The following is a 13893-nucleotide window of genomic DNA, read 5'->3' as shown; positions in this document are numbered from 1 at the left end:
GATTTCACTTCAGCTTGAACACAGTCAAAATCACACTTTGATGCTCGTGGCCTGAGGATCTGCATCTCATCCACTCTAACACTCAGTCATGGTTGTTGCCACATGTCAGCCTGCATTTTTGTAGATTTTTAAAATCAGTGAATCATGATTACACCACCTCAGGAGTCTTCTTACACAAATGATGATCTTATACGGGCTTCACTATAAGCAAAGCACAGAAGCTCATAATTCATGTTCAACTTACTATAACTAAGCAGTCATTAGGAGGGTACTGAGGTCAAACTCTTACTGTAGTTAATGACCTATTAGCTTAAGACTTTGGTCATGTAGAGTAAGGTACTAAAATGTGCTTAATAATGACTAATAAGCAGCCAGTATGCTTCTGATTAGCATGCTAATAAGCAACTAGTTAATGGGGAATAATGTGACCTTAGTTTAAGTGTTACCTGAGCTTCAATATGAAGCTGAAAATACAAATTAAACCATATCAGTACCTGTATCTGATCCCATGGGAACCAAAATTATGAACAGCCTGCACTCAATGATGGTACACAAAAGGTGTAACAGTTAATTTGAATACTGTTAACAGTAACACAAAGGATAATAGCCCATTTAAGTTTTTATGTCCCAATTACATTACAACATCAGGAAGATCAGACCTTACCTGTCAGAACATGCTACACAGCTCCTGGTACAGGCTCTTGTGATATCATGCATTGACTATTGCAACTCTCTACTGGCAGGTCTTCCTACATGCACTATCAAACCTCTGCAAATGATACAAAATGCAGCAGTACGACTGGTCTTCAACCTTCCTAAAAGAGCACATGTCACTCCGCTGTTCATCTCCTTACACTGGCTCCCAGTTACTGCTCGCATCAAATTTAAAACTCTGCTGCTCGCTTACAAAACAGCAACAAATACGGCTCCTCCTTACCTAAACTCTCTCATCCAGGTCTACACTCCCTCCCGCCCACTACGCTCTACCAATGAAAGGCGTCTGATCCAACCTTCACAACAGGGTGCTAAGTCTCTGACTAGACTCTTCTCCTCTGTCGCCCCCCGGCAGTGGAATGAACTTCCAAACTCCATTCGATCTGCAGAGTCCCTCTGCACCTTTAAGAAAAAGATAAAGACCCAGCTCTTTCATGAATACCTACTAACTTACTGATGAGGATGATTATGATGGTAATGACGATGGTTTTGGTTTTATAATGACAATTTATAAATTGTAAATTCTCTGTTTCTATCATGTGCAGTATAATGCTCGCAGAAAATACAGTGCAGTTAGGGAGTAAACGAAAACACAGTGATGAGGTGACATTATGAACTCTGTCCGTGTCGTCACTGTGTAGCTGCAGGTCTGACTGAAACAAACAGCATGTGGGGAAACGTAGATGGGTTGATTAGTTGGGCTGTGTCACTGCTGTTATATTTCCTTCCTTTCACCACTTTATTTGCATGAGCAACACACGCCCACTTTACTTTATTCACCGCTGCCCTCTTTCTTGCTTGAGGCCGCTGTAGGATACAGGAGGCAGCTGAACAGCTGAAGAGTGACATCTACGGGCGTATACGTTTTTGTGATTACAGACATTTAAGGGAGACAAAATGACATTATTTATTAATTTAATGTATTGATGTGGAGCAGGGAAATTGAGAGAGTATCATGAAAACAGAATTTGCGATACTTTGCTGTATCGATTATTTAACGGCGCCCTAGTCGTGTCTCATTTCAAGAGATTTTAAAAATTCAAACACTGTATATCTGTACAGATGTTACAAGAAAAAATCATCCATCAGAATCCTTATAAGAGGAAGGCAAATTAAATGTGGGGAAGGTTACATGGCAAGTTGTCTCTGTTCCCACAATGCTGTGGCACATTAAGAGATAGATTGACCCACCAACAAAAAAAAGTAGGTAACATAAATGATGGGAGAATAGTAGTAAGACCAAACTAAAAATAGAGATGATAGATAGAAACATAAAAGAAAAAAATCCAGCATGCATGATCAAACAGATACCTCGCAAGCTACAGTACAAAAAGCTTGAATCACGAGGTTCAACAGTAGCAGGCAGAAGCTGAGAGGCTAATAATGAAATAATGAAACGGACAACTTGATGTAATCCCTTGTCTTCTCTGTGTGTGTGTGTGTGTGTGTGTGTGTGCGTGCGTAACAAGAAAAGGAAGAAGAGTGATATGTGGTGGAGAGTTTACACTGTGAGAGGAGATTAGTCACACTGACTTGATCTTATTGTCCAGGATAAGAGGATGAGCAGCAGAGCTCTCTGGAGAGTTTCACCAACACTCTGACAGCTCACAGGAATCAATGAGGGGATGGAAGATGGTGTTTATATTACAAAGACTGATCGTGACGACTTAAGCATGGCTCGTAACCAAATGTCATCTAGAGAGCAGTTTAGTGGCCAGCAGTTTAAAGGTGATAATGATGATGTCACTCGGAGGCTCCAGAGAAAGATTGGAGAATATATCCATAAATAAAAAACATGTCCCTTCAGACTTCTCTGACTCAGAGGATTTTAAAGGGGGAAGTATTTCAAAAATGTCTACCATTAGTTTATTGTATCATCATTTTTATTTGTTTGTTGTTGTTGACCCATTTGAGTAAATATCCATCAAACGTAAACGGGTTATTTTGCGTTTCATCAGCCTCTTGACATTTTCACATTATGATCTCTTTCATAATCCGTCTGTCATGTGTCAAAGTTTATGGCTTTGTAAACACATTCATTCCACACAGATGGAACAGGCACAAGTGTTTTATGAGAGCTGTACATCTATTACTATTTTAATGTGACTCATGAGACGTCTTTGAGGAAGAATTTATTTTTGCGCCTTTTGTCAACTCTTATGTGTCTTTGTCTGGCCCATCTTTGTTGCTCATCAACCATCCTGAACTCAGCAGGCTTCCTATGGCCCCATACACCAGTCTATAACAACTTTCTGCCAAACCCTCTTGTAGCGGTAGAGGAACCGTGTTAGAGCGAGTCCTCCTTGTTTCAATCTGATCTCATTAGCATCATCGGTGAGAAGAGATAGACATTAGACCTGAAATAGTGACACTCATTAGGGAAAAGCCAGGACACACACACTCACACACACTCACACACACACACACACAACATGGTTTCTTCTGCATAGGGTCCTCATTTAAAATGTTTTTAAATATTCTGGATGAATCCCCGAGGGGAAATACAACTTTACACTCTTGCTACTCACACACTCAGGCTCAAAATACACACATGCATACTTCCATACAAGCATTAAAGGAGAGATGTGAGAGTTGGGCTGCGTCACCAGAGCTGTCGTGTGTGACCTGGCACGTCTCCACCAAACTGACCAACTTCCATACTTTGGTTGGTACCGGGACTTGAACCAACCCAAGTCCCTACCGGCTGAGCTACTGCCGGCCAAGATAATAATCATTATATTCCAATAACATCACACTACAACAGGCTAAATGGCCTCATTACATGCACACTCTAGTTAGTTTCTCCTGAACTACCGCAGTGAGGGGTAATCTTAACTATTAATGTTTTATGACCTCTATAACTACACTGTAGAAGAAACACTTTGAGCTACTATGCTAATCAGGTTTCATTCACTGGAGATATCATCCAATTTTCCCTGAATGTTCTTTAAACCAATTAGAATCAAACGTATTCCTGTTTGGAGAGACATGAGCTGCACAGCTGGAGAGGAAGAAGACCAGAAATAATTCAACAGCTGCAAAAGCAAATCATCTGCATAAACACATTTGAGAAGTAAAAAAAAACAAAAAAACAGACAGAGCTTGAGTTCTATCTTAGTCTTAGTAGAAATCAGAACACCACTTGTGTGTCTGTACACATGGAGCTTAAGTCAAAGGTCAGTTAGCCAAGTAAAGCTCAATTACTTATAAAAACTAAAAGGCTATTAGTAGACAAAACATAAAGATGCTAGGTCTTATTCATTGAGAATTTGTTCAATCCATAGAAACAGAAATTCAACATGTTGCAGTTTCACTGGGAGTTCTGCAGAAGCGACTTCCTGTATGCTGTTGTCACCAGGAGTGACCAGCAGAGATGTCAATGAAACCCTTAGGTGGATGTTCAAGAAATATATTTATCACGTAAGTAAGTAAGTAACTCCATGCAAAACTGATTTCCACGTTTCTGTTTTCATCATTTTCGAAGATAACTTTAAAAGGTCACATATTATGCAAAATAAACTTCACCATATATCTTTTTAGAAAACACTAATATGAGTCCATAGCCTGTCTACAAATGCCCCTATTATGAGAAAAGTCCATCCTCTCAGTTTTTTGCCACTTTTCAGAAAATGTGTGCTCAAACAGGCCGTTTGGAGATGTTCCCTTCATGACATCACAAAGGGCAGTAACCCCTCCCCCAGGTGGGTGACACTCCCACAGCTAGGTGTTTGTTCTGACCTCTGAGTCTGTCTTCTCACCGTAAACAATAGGACATGCTGCAAGAAAGCCCAAACCACATCCCCTTCCAGAGAGGGGCGTGGTCAGACACAGCTAATTTGCATTTAAAGATGTAGACACAGAAACAGCCTTTTCTGAGCAGGGCTGAAATAGAGAGGTTTACTAGCATGAAACTTCAAAGGCATGTTTTGGTGACCTCTGTGATTTATTTAAACTTTTTGAAAAGGAGGATATTATGTTACCTTTAATGTTCATGAAATAAAGAGCGCCTGTTAACACTCTTCTTGTGGAAATACTTTTAGGTCAATGAACACACCACAGATAATGAATGATGGGTGTACGGGACCTCATGGAGTCTTAGATGATCAGTTGCTACCAAATAAAACATGTGAATGACAACATGCAGGACTTTAGGTTCCTTTTATATATTTTAGACTGTCAAAAAATTGGCACTTCATTTTTTTTTTCAAATCTTACAGTTGAAAAAGAAGTTATAGCTCACTCTGGAGACAGGAAATTGATTTTTATCTTTATGTGAAGCCAGATGGCCAGCAGGAGTTTTTCATCCCACCTGCTGTCACAGCTGCTGTGTTGAATTTCTACTGCTCTCTCATGTCAAGATCCAATTATGGCTAAAGCAACTGCATACTGTTGTCCATACAATTTCACCATCTCTCTAAATTGTCCTGTTTCAGATAGGTCTTTATGTCCACAGATATTGCCTTTTAAAATGTGAGTGATAGCTCTATTTCTAAATTTAACATCATTGTATATTAACCCTTTGTGTCACCCGTGTTGTACACCAGAAATCTGACCACATAAAAAGTTCTCATGCAGCATTTTCTCTTCTATTTTTTTAATCATATCTTCACAATTAAGTACAAAATACTTTCCACTTCGTGGCTATGAAGTTCAATCCTTTTGTATTCTTGCCCCATAATATAAAAAAAATGTTTCATATATACCTGAATGAAGTTGTTTGTGGTATTCATATTAGTAGTGCATGGAAACACAAACTGTACGCAGGCTCACAAACTGCCTCCCTCCCTCGCTTTCTATTGTTGGACTCACTTCTCTGTGTATATAAAGATTCAGCTCTTTGATGCATCATTGTTGTCAGAGCTAACCAAATCACTGCTGTGCATGAAAGGAAGCCCCTCAGGGTCCCCAGAAAGAGACAGCAGACTTTTCTTTCTCTACCTTTCACAGAGCCAGATATCCACCGAGATGTTCAGAGTGAAAAGAAGAAAACATGGCTGCATGTTTAACACAGCTTTTGTGTTCCTCAGCAACACTTTTATGTCCCTGTTTTTCACCAAAAGGAATTTTATTTGTTGTTGTTATGCCACTTATTTCTGTTTAGAGCCTCTTAGTTACGACATGGTTTGTTTGAAATGTATCTTACAGAACACAAAGTCGCCTGTGTTTTTTGCCCACCTTTTTCTGTTTGTGCTTTCACACACAACAATAGGACTGACATATTGAGAAACCTCAAAAGCCGTGTCAGAATGACATGACCGATTTTTCACCTCATTTCACCACAAACTATGTTCATGGATTTTGTTTCTTACGGCTTTTATATTCATTTCTGTAATCTCAGAAGACCAGTTTCCCTTTAATTTGGCCTTTTTCACCTTGTTTCCGTACTTTATTCTCCTGTAGAGCAAGAGTCAGACACAGAAACAGTCTCATGTGAGTGTGTTTAATTGTATGTAAATCACAGTGAGAAACGGGCACATGATTCTAAGACAAGCAGGAAGTTGGCTGACCTCTCCGACGGATGGGCTGCAGACATTCATCATCTCAAACACCACACTGGGTGACGGGATGAGGGGTTAGAGAGAGAGAGAGAGAGAGACTGAACTCCTTTGGTGCAACAAAACACTGCAGGTGAGTCAGAGGATGAAGATAAAGAGAGGGGAAGAAGAAGGACACAAATAGAGACAAGAGAGGAAAAAGACAGATTGAAAAAAGGAGAGAAGTAGAGTTGTATTGTAGTGTTCAGCAGTAAAGCTCTGATTGTTTGCAGCTTTGGCTTTGGTGTAAAACACAACTGAACTCTCTGCTGCAGGTCATTGATTTGTCTGCAATTGTTCACAATAAGCTTAAAACACATAATCACTGCAGTCCCTACCCCTGAGCACAGCATGTAGTCAGGGAGGAGGGGAAATCACAATGTAGCTAACTACAAAAAGAGTAAGCAAACGAAAAGTAAACCAATGGATGGACCTAAAATAAGACATTTTTAACTAATCAGTTACCTCAGGTTGAGTTTAAAACTTCAGTTTACTTTAAGAGTTGAATGTGAGCTCTCTGTTGTTTTTTTCTGCTTGGCTTTTAATGTTTAACTTTGATGAAGAGGAAATGAGCCCAGATATTTTTCAGCCCCTTCTTGAAATGATAATTAAAAAGCGCAAACATGTTGTTTCTAACCTTAAAGCTGCATTTGTTTTTCTTGGTTTATGGTCGACACAGCATATTTTACAAATTCTGTTTTTTTTACTTTAGTAAATACCAAAGCAGTTTTTGGACTCCCTTGTTTGCACACTCTCAACAGGGTCAAAATAGCACTGTTTCTGACCTATAACTTAAAGATTCTACAATTCTACAATTCAATTAGTGGACGCTTTTATCCAAAGCGACATACATTAGAGAGAAAGTACAACACAAGCAAGGATCTAGAAAGGAGAAAACAACTTCACTAAGTGCAAAACAACAGCTTTTAGTTTGATCAGACACAAGTGCTGACAGGCAGTGCACAGAGGCAAAGCACAACATCGACAGCTGTTCTTGAGAGTTCTGATCAGCATCTAAACCATCCTAAATCTTCATTGTCATAATCAAACAAAAAAACATCATCATCTAAATCATCATGAATATCATTAGGTGCGTATATGAAAGTGAATAGGTATTCATGAAAAAGCTTTTTCTTAAAGATGCAAGGCACTCTGCAGATCGAATGGAGTTTGGTATTTCATTCCAGGGCGACAGAGGAGAAGAGTCTAGTTAGAGACTCAGGGCAATGTTGTGAAGGTTTGAGTAGATGCCCTGCATTGGCAGAGCGTCGTCGTTGGACGGTGTGTAGAACTGGATGAGAGAGTTTAGGTACGTTTTTTGCTGTTTTGTAAGCAAGCATGTGTTGGGTTATAAATGGTGGAGGGATTCATGTGCTCTTTTGGGTAGGTTGAAGACCAGTTGCGCTGCTGCATTTTGGATCATCTGCAATGGTTTGATAGTGCATGTAGGGAGTTACAATAGTCAATGTGTGATATCACAAGAGCCTGAACCTGAGAGGTGTAGACTCTGACAGGTAAGGTATGATCTATCTGATGTTGTACAGGGCAAATAGACATGACCGGGCATTCTAAGCCACTTGAACTTTAAGTGTTAGCTTATCATCAATCATGACACCATAGGTTCCGGGCAGACTTTGTAGGCATGAGTTTGGTTGTACTAAGCCCCCATGTCATTGTTTTAATAGATTTTAATACAGTTGAGCTCTGTGGAACATACATGTTATTCGGATAAATGTTAATTTGAAAAAGAAAATATGAACTTCCACCAGCCTTATCCCACAGCACATACATCAGAGCCGACTAACTCAGTACAACTGTTTCACTCCTCTGTTGTCAGACAGAGTTTTAACTCAACAGAGCTCACTGTGCGGCCACATTCACACCCGACATCCACCTCTATCACCCAAAGTCAGCGCTTCTCTGTGGTATTTGGAAACACATTAAGTATAATTCAGAACATTACCCACTGAAACTAAAAAGCTTTTTTCAGCCTGAGCCAGACTTTCCATTCAAGCTATTTTTATCCACAACGATTTTCATCCTCTAAGCTTTTATCCCTTCAACTTTTCTACCAGAGAGGATCTTTACATCTCAGCTTTGAAGTGAGGCTGGCCTCTGAAGTGAGAACTCATAAAGAGGAGGCGTTTTAGATACAAACTTAGCCAATAGATGTTCAAGGGAAATCTTGGCTCTTCCCGCTAAACACCCCCTCCTTATGCTCAGTTTGGGCTCTCTCCAGACTTGTTGAAAATGTGACAACTAGAAATCGAACATACTGCACTAAGAAATATAGATATACAGTATAAAGAGTAAATATGCCTCGAGAGAACTTTAAACTAAAGCCTAACACAGTCATTTATTTCCTCTTTCAGTTGCCTTAAACTTTTGTGTTTACTTCACTTAAATATGTCGCACAATATGTGAGCACATTTCAGATCTCTGAGGTTGAATTTTATTTCTGAGAAAAAAAGGTGCCTGTGTGTGGTGGAAAGAAAAGGTGTTGCATCCAGATCTTACTGTTACAAAAATACCTGAGGGAGAGGCAGCAGCAGCTTCATCCCACCACAGCACTTCAGCAAATCGAATATGTTTGGAGAATCTTGCATTCATTGGGGTTTTTTTTTCGGCTTTGTTTGCATCCCCATCAGCTGAGAGAAAATCACTTGACAGGGCCCAACGATCTCTGGAAGAGAAACTCCATATTGCAGGAGGGGAATCAAATTGCTTCCTTTAAGCCAACATGGTGGTTCAAGTGTCGATGTGAGACTGAATTAGCTCAGATTAGTTGAAATCATATTGTGAGACAAGGGATGCGGTGTTTAAACACATGAATGCGATACAGTAAGTGTTGGGCATGTTACTGAAAATGAGTAACTTATCTCTCTAACAGCTAGTTTAGTCGAAGCGTGCTGTTGTTGTTGTTTAGCTTGATGCTTCATTCTTTTGAGAGAATCTTTCCTTCCAGCACACAGACGACAACTCCCTGCAGTATCTTGTGGTTTAACTCGAGCAGAGGAAAATATTGTCTGTATTTCCGAGACAGAAAGCTGAACGAGCACCTGCCTGTGTTTGTTTACTACGCGCAAAGTTCTTTCCCGTAGGATGCTAACTGTGCTAGCGTTAGCGTAACCTTATCCGCTTGTTGACGGCTGTTTCCCAAAAAGTAACGAGTAAAGAATGCTTTTAAATGTAAGTAATTGTAACGCTGTTAATGAATCTGGAAAGTAACTAATTCATTAGTAGATACTGCAGATAAATTATTTGTTTTCATGGCTGACTGAAATATACACTTCATTCTCAACTGCTGCTCTTCAGTACTTTCATCCACAAAAATCAAACACTCATCTTTATATATATATATATATGATGATTCATTTACTTTTGACTTTTTATGTATATATATATATATATATATATACCAGGCTGTCTTCATTTCTGACTTTTTGCACTTTAGTTCAGTTTACCTTATTTGAACTTGTTTATTTTCTCTCTACTTTTCATCCCTTTGACTCCAACTTAATTCCCACCTTGTCATTTTTTCTGCTTTTCCGTTGCCTCCTATCTTACTTTTCTATCTCTTTATTTTCCCACCTCTTTTATCTAAATCCTCTCTTGACACACGTCTCCCTCTCTCTCTCTCTCTTTGCAGAGCGGAGGCAGCAGGATACCAGCGAGTGCTGCAGGTGGACCTGGAGGTGAATGGGCTGATGATGAATCAGGGGGGACGGGAAGTGACGTGGCAGGTGGAGTATCCGCTGACCCGGTCCGTGACCAGTGAGGTGCCGATACTCATCCGCCTGGCACCGCAGGACCTGGGTGGCATCGTGCCATTAGCCATGGTAGGTCAAGCTTGTATGCAGCTTCTATATATGTTAAAACAGTCATTGTGGTTATGTAAAGTCTGTATTAATAAAGATTAAGGTAAGATTACAACATGAAACTGAGAGTCTGCAGGTCTGACAAAAAGTTTCCTTATCCTGCAGAAGGATTGTCAGTTTTAAACAGTCAGTTGTTGTGTTCACGTTGCAATTCAACCAAATGAATTTAACAATGAACTTCAACCCTTTTTGGAACCAGAGATGAATAGGCAATTGGAAATGTATGCCGACCATACAAGCATACAATTATTTTGTGGACACAGGCTTTGAGTTTAGTCTGTCGCAAGGCTGGTATTCATGGCAGCAAAAACAAATGTCAAGGAGGTAGGTACAAAGTTTGTACAAAGCTGAGGCCTGATCTAGTGTTGTGGTCTGTGAGTCTGTGGACACTTTATTTTATAGAACAGACTGTTCCCTGGGAAGACTCAGCGAAGGAAGCATATATGAAAGGAAAAAAAGCTTGGGGTTCTTACTCTCGACACAATGACGCCAAATAGGCTTCATGATGATTTCAGTTTGAAATGCTTTTTTTAATTAGGACAACTTGATTTACTTTTACCCTTTACTGCATAAACCCAAGTACTATTTAGAACTGTCCTATTTGTAGTGCTATGGAAGTCAACTTGGCTGTGACTGCTTGTCATTAGCTCCTGTGGCTTCGGCTGTGATCAAAGAGGTGATTGGTTCTTGATTAATTGGACCCGGCATCCAGCTGTGCAGTGACCTTGCTCTTTGTGCATCTTATTGAACGGAACTTGTCGGCCTACAGTCAGTCTAACAAATGCTCTGAAGGCAGCCTTGTTCCAAAACCTGTCAACATCTATTGTGATATGAACCAAATAAACCAGTGAATTGTAAGTTTTGAAGTTAAGATTACTGCCTTTTTGGAACTGAGGCAAAGCACACTAATGCAAATCCTCATTGCTGAAGCCCAACCTCTCCAGCTGAACTACTTTTATCTGTTAAAAAAGCCAGGCCCAAGTATATATAACCACTAGCTTTACCTTTTTAATAGTCAATAATCTTTGAATTGGCTTTCAGATCTCGCTGACTGAGAAGTTAATAGAGTTTGGATTTAAGCAGTCCAAACTTGGTTTTATTGGCAAGAGCCTTCATGGCACTAATTGTATTATGATAATGACTATGTGTATTGTTATTCAAAATGAAAGAAAAACATTCAGCATGCTGCGAAGAGATAAAAATAGTTTGAATATTTCTTGTTGATAATTGCCAGCACTTCATACATTTTCATAAGGCAGTTTGTGGAGGCAGCAATTAGGCACTGATTTATGGTTTCTGGCCAGTAGAGGTTTACTGACACTTTTGAAAATATTTCTAAACTCCTTATGTTTTTCTAAAAACAACAGTTTTTGTGCAAACACGTTAATTATGTGATTATGTGATATATACGCATGTCATACCCTACTCTCTCTCTCTCTCTCTGATTTCCAACTCTGTCCTATCTCTTGAATAAAGGCACAAAAAGCCAAAAAATAAATCTTATTAAAAAACACATTCATTATAAAGCTTTTTTTTTTTTTTTTTTTTGAGATCTGATGATTCATTTTTCACCTTCAAACAATCAGTCACACAGGCTCTTGTTGGCCATTATAACTGCATACAAGGATCAAAACCAGATAGACTTGTATGACACTTACATCAAGAACTCATAAGGATGCTTATTTTGTGGCTGGACCATTTCATGATATTGGTTCATTTCTTAACATGCTGCAGTTCACATCTGTCTTAAATAGTAATTCAAAATTCAGCTAACAGCTTTATTTTTTATTTTTTTGCAGAACCCCTGCATTTGGATGAGTTATTTAAACTTGTTCTCATTGCAATTATCCTTGCTTCAGAAATATTTAATGTATCCTCACATTCAGACGGAATACATTGAAAGAGATGGCTGCACTTATCAGAGAAGATTATTAATGCAGTACACTTGAGAACAAGTAGAATTTGTATTGGAAACAGGCTGAAACCTCTATCAGATTCATTTGTTGGTATGTGTTAGAGAAGGATTTTTTCTGGTAGGGTACCTTTTAAAGACCTTGGTACCTTCAGAGATTCTTTGATTGAAGTTCTCTTTCAAATGCATTTGATAGCATTTCAAAGCCCCAAAAACTAAAGAGCTGAATGAAAGTTGTTTATACCTGCTGTTTTCTTTTCCTCATACCGTGTGAGAGGCCTTTTACAGGAGTGTGTTTAAAATGGCTGGTTTTGCTTGTACTGTCCTAATATAATAATGCCATTTAAGACTCTATTAAGGAATAGAGAGAGACAACTGTTACCTGTTACCAACAAGGTAGACAAAAGAAAGACGGTGAAAGGGATTCATTAATGGGTTTTAAAGATGGAACATGACGAGATCATGCCAACTGTGTGTGCTAACTTCATTACATCCCCCTAGAATTTCTCTTCAATCTCTTGTTGTGCTGTGCCTCTCGGTTGGCTCATTAGAAGAGAAAACCAGTGTGGCCCCCAAAGCTCTTTACAGTACATCCCAAATGCTGTCATTAGGATTATATTTATAGCCTCTGAAACTCACTCCATTGCAAACTCAACAACATTAGTCCAAGAACATTATACAAAGGGCTATTAGTAGTAAGCTCAGTGTTAGCTTGTATTATTTCTCTTGATAGACTGTTGAAAAAAGGACAGCAGAATCAATCAGATGTTTGTCCTCTATAGGCATTAAAAAAAACAAAAAACAGAGCACTCCTCATATCAGTTATTTTACACACAGTGCTATCACAGCATCAGGACTGGCTAGTTGTACCCAAGCAGGCTGCCATCAATCACTCTGTCATGCTGTCAGGAACAGTATTTGCAAAATGTCCTGGCAGACTGCTAATAGGCTGTGCAGTGAGGATATCCACCAGCATGCTAAGTGCCCTGAAGGCAGCATTAGACATCTGCATCATCTAGCCACAATGCCCTTTATAGCAAAAATAATTAATCTTGTGTATTTACAGACCTCTAATTTACTTTTCACCCCAGTTGTTTTCTTGCAGTAGGAAACCAACAAATGGGAAGACAAACAAGGGAGCAATTAAAGGAAATGTATTTAAACCCAATTTATTTTGTCCAACGTTCTTAGTCAAACACATGCCTGCATTATAGCCAGACTGCGTCTGGAGTTTTGATGAGTTCCTTTGGACCAATCAATTCATGGCAACACTGTTTCTAAGTAATCTCAACCACTTTAATATATTTTGCATCCTGCTTGTTTATAATAAGGATTGCAACCAATGACAAATTGCAATATAAATTAATGTCTCAACCAATCAATTATGTGTTAAACCAGAAAAGTTTGCTGGAATGCCAGACTCATTTTGAGTGCTATTTTATTAAATAAACACAAGACACTTGTGCCCTTAAGAATGAATACGTGTTCAGTAAATAAACCCCTCATCCAAATAATAACTCTTAGACCTACTGGTAAATTATAAAACCTACCTATTGGCTCTGAGGTGCCACCACCACCAAACCGATATTACCTATCCACATGGCCCCTTTTGGCCACCTAATTAAACTGTGTAGACTGATGGGCAGCAAGAGCCAGGACATCAACGGGGTTATCAAGTTGGAACCACACTTGTGTTTTGTCCAATTAGTCCCATGCACGACAGCTAGGGGAGGCTGGACAATGAGCTCCAATGTCCGAGAGTCACCCCCCTCCATGCTAGCTCCCACCGCCCACCATACCTACACACAGGACTTCTATGTCTTAACTTCTCGACCACATGACCATCAGAGCCCAA

The 13893-nt window shown here is 39.4% G+C and overlaps 1 protein-coding gene across 1 annotated transcript in view; it reads left to right on the top strand.

Annotated features, from left to right (window-relative positions):
• The window catches only part of si:dkey-112m2.1 (transmembrane protein 132C), a 113494-nt gene that overhangs the window by 77954 nt on the left and 21647 nt on the right, over positions 1-13893 (top strand). Inside the window, exon 5 of the mRNA XM_020638113.2 lies at positions 9898-10087. Within this exon, the coding sequence (XP_020493769.2) occupies positions 9898-10087 (190 nt within the window). The remainder of the gene's footprint in view (positions 1-9897; positions 10088-13893) is intronic.

Source organism: Labrus bergylta, chromosome 17, assembly GCF_963930695.1.
Source record: "Labrus bergylta chromosome 17, fLabBer1.1, whole genome shotgun sequence".
Classification (NCBI taxonomy): Eukaryota; Metazoa; Chordata; class Actinopteri; order Labriformes; family Labridae; genus Labrus; species Labrus bergylta.
This window is presented reverse-complemented; position numbering and strand designations above follow the sequence as displayed.